The sequence below is a fragment of the Limulus polyphemus genome, unplaced genomic scaffold (assembly GCF_000517525.1).
Source record: "Limulus polyphemus unplaced genomic scaffold, Limulus_polyphemus-2.1.2 Scaffold1743, whole genome shotgun sequence".
Lineage (NCBI taxonomy): Eukaryota > Metazoa > Arthropoda > Merostomata > Xiphosura > Limulidae > Limulus > Limulus polyphemus.
This window is the reverse complement of record NW_013667353.1, coordinates 174231-187874: the sequence shown is the minus strand read 5'-3', so window position 1 is coordinate 187874 and position 13644 is coordinate 174231. Positions and strand designations below refer to the sequence as shown.

The 13644-nt window shown below is 34.8% G+C and overlaps 1 protein-coding gene across 1 annotated transcript in view; it reads right to left on the bottom strand.

The window, feature by feature from the left end:
- The window catches only part of LOC106464789 (tyrosine-protein phosphatase 69D-like), a gene marked incomplete at its 5' end in the record, with an annotated part of 195354 nt that overhangs the window by 32149 nt on the left and 149561 nt on the right, over positions 1–13644 (bottom strand). Inside the window, 4 exons of the mRNA XM_013924947.2 lie at positions 841–952; positions 9121–9163; positions 12143–12371; positions 12706–12852. Coding sequence (XP_013780401.2) covers positions 841–952; positions 9121–9163; positions 12143–12371; positions 12706–12852 — 531 coding nt within the window. The remainder of the gene's footprint in view (positions 1–840; positions 953–9120; positions 9164–12142; positions 12372–12705; positions 12853–13644) is intronic.

Below are 13644 nucleotides of genomic sequence, written 5' to 3'. Positions count from 1 at the left end.
AGACTAAATAGCTTAAATCTCATAACATTATACATTTATATATATTTATTATATTGACCTTTCAGCCATGCCTGGCTAACAATCGAGAAGTTATAATGACGTGGCTCATATGCACTCATGTTACCATATAAAATAACATAAAACTGACCTTTTGTCTGTACAAAGTAACTTGTCTTGGCTGTGTTTTAGTAGACTAGTATTTTGCATACAATCAAATTTCAATTATTATACATTATATATGTATATAAATTATTGCAATTTTGAAATGATCTCTTAAACTTATTTTTCTTAAAACATAGAACAGTAAATACAGAAGTAAAGCCAACAATTATCTCTTCTAGTTATGACTCTTGTACTTAGCTGCTGCTTGACGTAGGTTGCTAAGCCTTTAAAAAAATTGCATGCGGAGGATATGAAACAAAATCATAAATTACTACATTAATACCACAGAATTCCATTATAATTTAGCATGCTTAGTAACTAAGATGTAATTTAGTCTAAAAAAAATTAAATAATGAGCCAAGTTCGTTAAAATGGCTGATAATGCGAGTCAACAAATGAGATGACATGGCCTTTCACCCATGACCTGTCTCGAAAGAGTTAAACAATAATCTTGAACACATAAGTTATATATATCAAGGTAGCCTACACTAAAAAATATTTAATAATGTATAAATCAAATTTACTTTTTTAAATAATAGTTTTGAAAAAGGATTCCATAATAAAAGCATTTTCACACTTTATAAGTAAAATTATTCAATTTGAATATTCAGAAATATATATAATGTTTACTTATACTATTTAATAAAGAAACATAACAGCTGTAAAATAAAACAATACCTGACAACGCACTGGACCAAAACAAACACCAACACTAAAAGCACAAGGCCGCAAATAATCCCTAGGATAATAGTCATTAGACTTTCAGGTGATTCTGGCTTTGGGGTAGAGACTAAAAAAAAAAACAACTACTGTATACTGTAATTAGGTTTCATTAAAATAATGTATAACTTACTATCCTAAATCAGCTTTCTTGTAATATCACATTTCACATATATTTATTCAACACATTTACAAACACCTTTCATTATTTCTATGAAAATTCTCCATTACAACCACTCATTTCTTAGTGAATTAACAAATAGCACCATCATTCTAATCACACACGACAAAATCATGTTTGAATGAATGCACTACATGAATCTTAGACTACCGACTTGAAATAAGTTTAATAATTTTCTTGCTACAGAAAAATATTTGTTACATCAGTGATTTAGTATTATTATTTTCATAAATACACAACAATCAGTATTCTATTTTCTTAAATTCAAAATGCTAGGGTTTCCTTCTTTTGCCTATCTGAGCATTGGTCTGATTTTTTGTCACTTGCTCCAGTCTTTAATTCCCCACTTAATTGCCCTTGGCAATATTTGTCTCATGACACTCTCCACTCTATCCTGGTACTATATATAAGCACCTCATTCAGATAATATCACTTTATTGAGACTGACTCAATCTGCAGTCTCTAACACCAGCTCTTAGTGGGGAGGAAGGGCAGGGGAGTGTGAGAGAAGGAAAGAATTATTGGAAAGACATTTTCAATTTAAGAAAATGTTAACTTCCAAAACATAGTTACTTTCTCTCACACTACAGCTAGAATTCCACATTGATAAGGTGGAGGGCTGGTGAGGGCATTATCCATACAGAAGGCATAAGAAGATCATCCTCTTCACCCGAAACTTAATTCATGTACTGTGGGGGGAATTTTATATGATCTGTCATCACTATTGGCCAGGCCCCAACCAGATAGCTAAGGTTCCACTGATCGGGGTTGGAATTATAGGGCCATGGTCCCTAAATCCCATGTTGGTGGCTAGGGTAATTGGACTGCATCCCAGCCTGTAGCCTCAGAGTGATGCATTCCAAGCCACCTAAATCATGATGAGAAGGTAAGCACCACTGAAGTGGACAAACCTTCTCCTGAACCTGAAGAAGTACGAAAGACAACACCCCAAATTCTGAATGATGGGATCCTGTATGCCATACTCATCTGGTCTTGAATTATGAACACACATCCTCACACCCCAACCATGTGGGCAAGGTAAATTCCACTTGTCTCCAAAATTATGGGAAGGATATGGAACAAACTGTGCTCAACAAAGGACCTGGGATGAACCACTCTGCATTTGGAATTATGAGACAATGGACCCTCTTCCACGAACAATGTACTGAACCAATGTTGGTTAAAAAGAAGGGCCATGCTTAACCCAACCAGATAGCTGTGTGTCAAATCTGAATTGGTTCCCACGTAGGCTGGTGCCTCTCCTACCAACACCTGAAAAAAAAAAAAAAACTCAAAGGTCTTGGGTAGGAGAGCCCCCAAATTTGCTCTCTTCAAGGGTGGAGGAAATTCACTCAAACACTCTGGAGGAATAGCCTCTGCCCACCACCCTAGTGATTGGAAACTGAGTGTGGTAAGGACTCCCTAGCTCCACTAGTAGAATTTGGGGGTGATGCATATTGGGGAGTCCTGAGGAACAGTGCTCTGGAAACAGTGCAATAGGAGAACCAAGTTCCCTAAGCATTTAAAAGCAAACTGACTCGAATTTATTCAAACCAATGATCGGCAGGGACAGGCAGGATTCCATTATGCTTTACTCATGATTGTCCAGTAACACCTCATTTCTACAGAGCCTGTTGCAACCTAGATAAAGTATATTGAATTAGTGGTTGCTAGTGTGGAACTGGTTTGATAAAAGCATACCTGCTTGGGCAACACTCACCATAGAGTGGGATCCTGTGAAAAAGAGGTAAGGGCCCTGGAAAGTAAAGAAGAGACAAGAGTAGCAATGAAAATACTCAACCTCTTTATGATTCTTGCAAATGTGGTTAAGATAGCTACAGGGGTAGTCAAAAACACTCAGAGGAACATACTGCCAGATCATACAAATAATGTGAGATAAAAGTATTGGGAAGAGGTATATATACCAGCCCTCACAATGTTTTTCAGTAGGCGATTCAACGGAGCTGCAAAGGACATAGAAATGTGACGAATCTGATGAGACATGACTCTCAGAAGTCTCCTCGCTTTCAAAGAGAGTCCAGAATAAACGATATGGATCAATTTTCATACCCACCTCACCAAAGTAACTGGGGATAAATCCCAGGAAACTGTAGGATCCTAATGAATAAGAAGTCGTTATCTATTGCCTCTAAATATATTAGTGTGAGAAACATAACACTTCAGGGACCTAACTGGACATAACAAATGATCGGGATCAGATTTGTCATAGAGTTAAAAAATAGCAGTCAGATGATTCGGTGAAGAGGAGTTATCTCCTTCCATGGCTGTCAGTGTCTCTGGACATAGAAGTATGTAGCTAGAACGATAAAGCATCTTGTGCACACATGCAGCACAAACAACTCCGACCGGCAACATCCATAGGCCAGCAGCAACAAAAATAAATTTTAAGGGAAAGGTGATATATGATACACAAGGCTACAGGCTCAAACGGATGTCGAGACAGAGCATGTAATACCACCTTAACCCTATTGCACTGGGTATTCTTTACTGGTCACGACACAAGGTTTTTAGTGTCTTACATGCAAAATTTTATTACATTACATTTTGTTATACCAATTAGAATAGCATAAATTATTAACTAATAATCCATATTTTAATAGTAAACAAGTTTTAAGTTCTTAATTCTACAAGGCAATATTAAAAGAAATCCTGAATTTCCACTAGTGTGACCCACACGGCAAATTTTTTCTTAGCATGTCATCATCCCTATTTTATCCACCACCCCCTCGAAAAAGTATGCAATTAAATGTAAATTATTTTCTATAAAATCATTATTGCTTAAACAGACCATAATTTTTATAGCCTTCAATTTTGTTTGGTTACAGAGCTATCAAATAGAAAATCAAACCCCTCCTGCCACATCCTCTCTTTCATAATTCGTTGATAGTTCTCTCTTATATTTCATTATATATTACCAAAAACCACTAGAAAGTCAACGTTTTCATCTATCAAATGATGTATTGTATAACATTATCTTCTGAACAGATAATTGTCAATTTCATTCAGAGTGCAAATATTTTCCCATGGGAAAGTTAATGACTAGCTTGGATTAATTTGTAATGGCTCTTGTAGCATAGTTAAAAAGCCAGAAAAATTTTGAGAGATAAGGAAATTTTTCTTCTTTTTGCATGTTATTAGTCTATATTCTTTGGTGCATTACTGAATGAAATAAAAATTATTAAGTGCATCACTATTAGTACTATAAAAATTAGGCTTAAATGTCATCGACAATCAAGAGCAAGAAAAAATAAGATTAGATAAGTACTTTATTTCTTGTTTTTAATATTTATTCTTTATTTATTGTTACAAGAGTAACTAAAATCTAAAAGTACAGATATTTTTAAGTTATTTTAATACTAGATTAGGTAAAATAAGTAATAATATAATTAAAATGGTACACGAGACAGTCATAGTCGCTTGTGGGTAATGTAATTCAATAGCGTAACGTGACCTGCACTTTCTCCAAGTGATTTACAACTTTTTATGGCACAAATGGTAGTTAGACACAGTTGAAAGGGCAATAAAACAAAATTTAATTATAAATAGATGTATAAAGTTATGAACTTAGAGCTACTTAGGATAAACAAATGTAGTTTCATATTACAATTTGAAGTCATTCTAGAAAGGAAAAAAAGGGGAATTTAGGTATATTTCAATATGTTTTTGGTTACAAGGTTGGTCGAATTGACCAATCCCATTTTGAGATAGGGTAGAGAAAATAACTGGTAAACTGTAACGTTTTACTGAAAAAAAAAATGTTTGAAATGCATTTAGGTGGTTTTAGGGATTACATAAGGGAAATGTGAGATTTTTGAGAGGAGGAAAAGTATTTTTAATTTTAACATGAAAATTACTTTGCACATCTACTATTCAAAACAAATTCTCAATGTATTCATAGACAAATCTTTATTTTATTAAAAATACTTCACTAAAAAAATATGATTTTTTGTATGTGAAAGACTTGTAATTTCTTGAAGATATACACATTATATTGAGAGTTTTAAGTATTAAATCTATAAAGATTTTAAACGAGTACTAAAAGGTCACATAATTGGTCAAATTGACCACGACAATACTGAGAGAGTTAATATCTTAGTTAGGTAACTGAAATGATCTTTTGGGACAAAGGACCTGAAACAACTTGGGGAGGCTGGAGAGCTCTGGAGACTCAAATAATTTCAGTCTCTTTGAGCATCTAAAGGTAGTTGATAAGGCCACCTTACATAAGGCAACTGTAGAAGATGCAAATCTCTTGTTAAAGATCCAGATCAAAAAACGAGCTATGGTTGGCATAACCGGACGAAATGGGTTCAATCTCCTCATAATACACCAATGTCAATATGTGTGCCATTTCTGTTGATAAATGTCCATTGTGGGACTGCGCAGAAACTGAGACAGATATGTGGCAAGCTTAGAAGTTAAACCCCAATGCTGTGCAAAGGACTGCATAACCTCCATGCATGAAACTTGAGCTTCAGGATAGCAGGGTGTACAATGTTGGATCGTGGCTGCCTCAACCAAGACAGCCAAAAAGGAAGTGGAAGAGGTTGGTATGCTTGAAGGTACTGAAGAAGCAGAAACAAGGGTTGAGCCAGCCAATCCGGTATTACCAACAGAACACAACAAGAGGTTGACTGAACAATAGCTAGGATTCTGTGTAACAGAAAAATTGGTGGGAAGGCACAGAGGTGCAATCCCATCCAGTCCTGACTGAATGCATCTATAGCGAATACCTGAAAGTGAAGTACCAGGGACCAAAATACCGGTAGTCGAGTGTTTCAATGCATTGATCATCAGTGTTCCGAAACAAGAGCAAATCCAATGGAAAACCTCCAAATGTAGCATCCATTCAGTCGGGAGAATCCGATTGGGTCGAGACAACTGATCTGCTATCAAATTCATCACCCCAGAACAGGGCAAGCTAGTAGGCTGATATGATGGGAGTGAGTCCAATAAAGAAGATCCAATGTACAAAAACAAAGAAATCTGGACAGAGTGCCCTTTAATGGGAAATTTAAGATACCACCTGGAATTGTCGGAGTGAAGCATGACAAGTTCTCTCCTCCATAATTCCAGACCTTGTGACATCACCCTTTTAACAGCCACAAATTCTAAAACATTGATGTGTAGGGAAGCCTTGTAGTCTGTCCATACATCCTGGAATTCCTGACGGTTGAGATAGGCACCCGTGAAGAGATGAATATCGAGATGAGGTGGCGGTAGTGGAACAACTATAGTAGTATTGTTCCGATCTAACCACTACTTGTGATCAAAGATGTTGATCCTAAATAAGGAGACTGGGTAATTTAATGGATTGCTGTTTATGATGCATTGGACACATAGTGACCACTGAAGGGATCTTATGTGCACTCCTCCCAAAGGAATGAGAGGTTCGAGTGATGGCCAAATTTCTAAAAGAAAAAAAAACATCCAAGATGAGCCCGACTGAGAAACGTGTTGAAAAAGACACCCAGATGGACGATATGTTGTGATATAGTGAGTACAGATTTCTTAGCTCTGATAATAAAGCCTGCCTTGGTGGCTTCTGGGTGTGATGGTGCCAGCAGTAACCAGTTGTCCATATAATGGTGTGTGCACAGACCTAGGGAATGAAGATGATGAGAAAATGCTCATATGATTCTGCAGAACATATATTATGCCAATGCTAGTCCGAAGGGCGAGTCTTTAACTGCAGCACCTGACCCTTGTGCATAAAATGCAGGGTGGGACAACTATGCTATGGGAATGTGTAGATAGGTGTCGGTGATAGCAAACATGGTCATCCACAGTCCTGGCGAAAAATGCAGAGTGAGGAAGGACTCCATCGTGAACCTGGGAGGATCTGAGAATTGGTTGAGATGAGAAAGATCAATGACAAGATGCTGATCTCCCTTCTTCTTGGGCACAACAAACAGATGGGAATAAAATCCTGGAAGAATTGGGTCGACTCTCACCACTTTCCCCTTGACCAACACTTCTTTGATAGCCCCGGAAGTTACTAAATCCAAGAATCTGTGTGAAGCGAAAAAACTACACGTTGGGGGGGATACTTGTGGTGAAGATGTGAGCTGAATGACTAATCCTGATGCAGGAATCTGTAGTACCCATGGATCCACTGTAAAGGTGTTCCATACATCCAGAAATTCTTGCAGCCAAGCTCCCACAAACCCAACAGACATACTGTAGCCACTGCCACCACTGGTGGTGTTCCAACCGAGAGGAGGAGCCTCATGGATATGGGCAAAATCTATTCTGAGTATCAATGGATTGAGGGGCTGATGTTGGGTGTCGGGAAACTCAAATAGGGGCAGAACCATGATCCCCTATAGGAGCCGAGAAGCCAACGATGACAGCGATGAATGTAGATGGGCGACATCAATCCATGATTCCAAAAATTCTGGAACGGATGCACAAATCAAGGGGCAAAGAAAGAGGGCCTCACGTAACTCATAGAGGGTGGCAGCAGTTAGACAAACGCACTTCAACAAAGCATTTCTATGCAACAAATCCCAACAAAATACCAGCCAAGAGACTAGAGAAAGTGCAGAAGCTGACAAGTGAACCAAGGTAGATGCCAACAATGGACCCAACTCATCATCAAATTGATGAGCCAATTGCTGAGAGGCTTCCAACAAAATTTGGAGGGATGATAAATATCTCAAAATCATAGTTAGAATCAGACAAATCCTAGAAAATTGTGACATATTCAAGTTTACCACAGACTCCATTCTGGAATGCCACATTTCCAGAAGCAGGTCTATTCTTTGAGAGTTTAAATATGCATCCATCTAGTGGTGGTCAGCTAAACTATGTTGTTCTGACAAACGTGGCATAGCTATTCTTTCCATAACCAAGCAGTAAACCTGCCTGCAGGAATTGCAATATCAGGGGATGGAGGAAGAACTAAGTATTCGACCTCAGACCTTTCAGCCATCAAGGAAGATGCAGACTCAAAAGCAACTGGGAAAGACCCAAAACACTCGACTGAACAAATGAAGAAAAGGCTCCAAATGCAGCTGATCCAAATTCGCCTCATGAGAAGCTGACCTAGTAAAGGAAAACACAGGAAAAAATGAATCTAACTTCTCTCCAGAATGTCCAGGATTATCCACGAGTGTAGCTTCAGAGCACCCTTGAGAAACACCACTAGACAAAATATGTCTCCATCTTACTATAAATAAAGTCATGGACAGTTTCAACTAAGAGTGACTCCCCCTTCCATGACTGTTGAATGATACTAGGTATCAGAGGTGGGACAGGAGAGACCTGAAACGGTAAAATGGGAATTCATATGGTATATTGACTTGTCAAACAAAATTTTTGTATAGAAAAATCAACTAGGTAACACGTAGTACAGAGAAACCCATTCCTGAACGCTTTGTTGAGAAAAAGTGATAACATTATCTGAATGAGGTGCTAATATACAGTAACAGGATAGAGGGTGCATTGATGGAGGTGGAGAGTGTCACGAGACAGATAGTGCCAAGGGCAATTAGATAGGGGAATAAAAGACTGGAGCAGGTGAGAAAAAAACAGACCAATGCTTCGATGAGCAAAGGAAGGAAACCTTAGCAGTCCAATAATAGCTGTAGTGTGAGAAGAGGTATATTTTGAAATTACAGTAAACTAAACAAGTTTAATGAAAACATTCTTAAAATGGTTTGTGTTTATTCTATTATCTAAATCTGCTTCAATTGGTAGTCTAAGTTTTTTTACTACACTGAACAGTCTTTCTAAAAAGTAGAAACCAAAAAACATATCCAAAATAAATATTAGGCAAATCAAAATCTATATTATTGACAATTCATCAGTGGCAGACATGCATATAATCAATGGACTTTATTCTGAAATTAAACTTTTGTTTAATAAGCAATGTTCTGGTGTGAATTAGCAAGAACATTAAATATTAATTCTGTTTAATAAGCACAATTTAGTTGGCAGTTATCCACATGCTTCTCTAAAAAGCATCTAGGTTCAGTTTCAGATAATACAGATATTTATTGATGTCGAATTGAAAGAAGTCTGCTAAAACATACCAGTTTCTACTAAGCTAAAGTAAGGACTTTGTTTGGACAGCACCTAAAAAAACAAAATTTACAAGTTAATCCTTAATTAATAGATCAACACTATTGTTTTCTAGAAGTTCAACAGCAGTAATATAATAGAAAATTATATTTATAAGTATAAAACAGCATGTTTTAGTCAAAACATTCTAATACATAAAATTAAATAATAATGAGAAAACTCGGAGCACTAAAGATCCTTATTAAGTTTTCTTTTTCTTGTTTACTGACATCTTAAATACTCAGTCATACTGACTACTGCATTTTATTCTGCATCTAATCAACCCTTCAATAAATCTAGCTTCGGAAAAGTTCAGTAAATTTTTTAGAAATAATAAGCTGCTCAACACTTAAATCAAAGGTTACATAGAGGTGTAGTCCTGCAACCCAAGGACACCTAACATGTTCATTAGAATCAAATTTTGTCTTATCTGTTTAAATCTTGCATATTTTCAATCATAATTTAATAACTAAAAAGAAATGACTGATAGCAACAATATACAGTAATTTTAAGTAATGAAAATAACAATTATTACTTTAAACAGAAAATAATTTGGAGTGAGCAGCATTTTGACTCACATTTGACCATTAAAAATATTTTTTGGTTGTAAAATAATGAGAAAATGACAGAAAGGGGAAAAATTAAATAATAAATCTCAGTTATTAATAATAATTGAAAATAGTTACTGTACATGTCAGTCTAAGAATAACTACTGTAAGTTAAAGAAACAATGATCAGTATTATAAAAATTTGCATGCAACTATAGATAATGTATTTACATTAAAAAAAATTAAACATTACGAAAATTAATCTGTTGTTTTATGCGACACTAACTGATGCTAATAAATTGACTAAACACCCAGCTTTATGAGTCATCATTTAAAGCTTAGGGCTTTGCTTTTTCTTATTTACATTAATGATATTTATAGGAGCACAATTAGTATAGTTTGTAGATAATATTAATAAACTTTTGGGTATTTCCAGCTGTACTGAAGATGTTGAGGTTCAACAGAATGACTTGGATCAATTGATAAGTTAGATAAATATTTGGCAAATGACCTTCTAATTATATTAAGTATAGTAATACATTTGCATTAAAAATTTTACAAAGGTGAGAAACCACTCAACAACATAACCAATTAAAATAATCTTCGCAATGTGGCTGATACGTCACTCAAGCAAATGAGGCAGTACTTTCTTGTTAGTAGTAAAGCTAATAGAATTGGTAGGTATATTTATAGACAGTGGTTAGAAATCAGAAGAGGTAATTATATCTATATAAGTTACTAGCTAGGCCTCACTTAGAATACTGTGTGCAGTTTGGTCTCCTTATCCAAGAAAGGGTAGGAATTTACTGAAAGGGGTTCAGAGAAAGGCTAATAGGATGGAATGAGTTACAGGGATAGGCTGCAATTTTTTGAGAAAAGAAGTTAGAGGTGACCGTATTGAAGTTTTATAAGTTTATCTGGAAGAATGATGTGAAAAAGGCCTCTGATTTTTCTGTGCAGTATTCTAAAGACAATAGGATGAAAGGAAACATCTATATATTAATTACACACTACTAGTATAACACATGGTTTAAAACACTTTAGTTTGAAAGAAACTTAAAAGATTAGGACCTGTTTTTTTCTGGAGCAATAAAAAATTAATGTATTTATTCAAGTGTTTAAATTGTTTTCTTCTGCAATTTTTGTGGCTTGTTAGTGTGTGTGAAATAAAAACGTTTGGAATTTAAACTTAAATGTAAGAGAGAAAAGTTTAAGCTTTTAAAGTCCATATTCATGTTAATAGAAACAAAACAAATATTACCTTAAAAATGTACAAATTATAATAAATATATTATGAAATTATTCAGTTTTTTTTTGCTTTAATCAGTGTACACTGTGAAAGGATGTGTCAATCCAACCAAATAAGGCTTTGCAAAAAGCAGACAGGTGCAGAGCACAAGTGTATTAGGTTCCGACAATAACTATTAGTCTAAGCAGGTTGTAACTTGTAGTCTTTAATCTCCACTGCATTATTAATAATACTAGTGGTAGAGCGAAATCGAGGTATAAGGATTGCACACATTCATGCAAAGTATCAGTGAAACTGAAACTTTTTAATGATGTATTTCACATGAGTTAGTGACATGGGAACCAAGTCTCAAAAAGACATCTATTTTAGTCTAAAGACAATCATGTTAATCGTGCTATTCAATTTTACTAGATTAAATGAGTTTTGAGACTAAAAATGCCTCAAAGGTAATTAAGCCATGTTATTATTACTATATTACTTTTATTTATTAGCACAAATATTGAGCTATGTACCACTTTTTACAATTTGACACAATGTTGTACCAAACTATCATAACTTAAATGTTAAGCCTTAAGGCGAAATGATTTAAATTCAAGTTTATTTTAAACTAAAATTCGTGCAAAATGCTAGTTACTAAATAATGAGTAAATTATTACAATAATACCATCAATCTGTATACTATTATATATTACTAGTACTAGTTACTAATGGTAATATTACTTCAGTTCGTGTATTAGGCTTAACGATGTTATAGAAAGCTTTTATACTATATAATGTAGCACTCTTAATTCGATCGAATAATTATTAATAAATTGTGACTATAAATAATTATAAAAAATAGATCGATGAACTAAATCTAAAAATCATAAATAAAACACTTGGGATTATCAACAAACGTCAAAACTCAATACCAAATTATTTTTCGATGTTACTGCCGTTTGGTGTTAAAACAAATACAATATATGACCTATTGCGAATATTTTTACTAAGATTAAGAACGTTTCTATATATTAAACAGAACCTTCGAAGTATTGAAATGAATATAAAAATATGAAACAAATACTTATTAATAATGTGACCTTAGTTTAGTTCCTTTATCTAGCGAAAATGTTTTTATGTTAATTGCTAAAACTGTAATGTTAATATATGCATTGCAATTATTTTCTTATTTTGTCAATAAACTACAAATTTATATACCGTTCCATTTGGACCAGTAATTTTCAACTCAACGTAGCCTGTGTAATTTGTACTGGGAGCGAGTTCACCATCGTAAATATTTTCTTGTTCAGCTGCAGGATCTAGCTTTTCTTTTCCCTGCAATGTTGATCTTTCAGATCGTACATTGGCGTTAGTGGGGTGATCCGAAAATTTATCACAGACGCTGTGACGGCCATCTCCTATGACAACTTCACTGACGAAATGCTCACTTATTATAGGAAAATTTAGAAAAATCATAAATTACTAAATATTTTGGAATGACATAAATAAGACAGTAGTGTGAGCCTTAGTGTTCACAGTTTATCGTAAATTATATAATTGATAATAATAGTTACAATAACTTCACACTCATTTATTTTAAAATATTATATATTCATTGATACACAACGTTGTCATGTTACACAGTTTGATATTTTCCCATTTTCCATGTTCTAAAAACAATTTAATTCTGATAAATATAACTTTAAGAGTTCAAATTCTTCGCTTTAATGCATTTCACACGGATTATAATTTTTCACCATTAGTATAAACTTGTGACACACCTTGTGAATGCTTCAGCGATATAAGCTCCGAGACCTTCCTCCTTGTGGACTTTGCTGTAAGTAGAGAGATTAAGTGCACTTGGTTCTGGAGGGAGTGAAGAAAGAGATGCTCCTGGTTTCATCTTTATAAGTATAACCCTGTAGCACCTACAGGACAGAGTATAAGAACTATACAACATAACGTCATCCGTTCATTTGCTTATATGTTATTTTATTAATTTTTTTTTAGTGAAAATCTACTTTTCGAAGACATATTATTTTGCTTGTATGCACACTTTTCACATAGCATTTTATTTTGTCTTGTGGTTGTATTATATGGCTTGACAGTTGATAACGAGGAACCTCCTTTTTAGAAAATAAAAGTTGTGAGACGGCTTGACTGGGCAATGAAAACCTTTTTGATAAATGTACGACGTTTCGACAAAATTTTGTCATCCTCGGGTACGTTTATAATAAAGTTTTTCATTACCCAGTCAAGCCATCTCGCAACTTTCATGGCTTGATAGTCTTCTAAAGCAAGGCGGAATGATATACACCACTCTCGCAGTACAAGATGTATATTACTATCCAGAAAATATATACAAACAGAAATATTTTAATTAATATAAAATAATGCACCGTCTTGATAGGTATTCGGACACCCCGTGCAAAGATGGAACTGTCTACCCAACACATGCCTGTCGTCACAAGAGAAATTAGATTGAAACAAATTACAGACAAAATATCCAAATTTCATTAAAAACATGCGTACCTAGGACGCATTACAGCGCATTTTTTTCTGTCCCGAAATGCTATTGAATATAGATTGTGCATTTACGACTTAACACATGTTAATGAGAACACTGCAAACAAAAACGATCAAACCTTTTTTTCAAACTATTGCGATCACAAAAACAACAGATAATTATAAGTTTTATGAAAATAATATAACATTATATA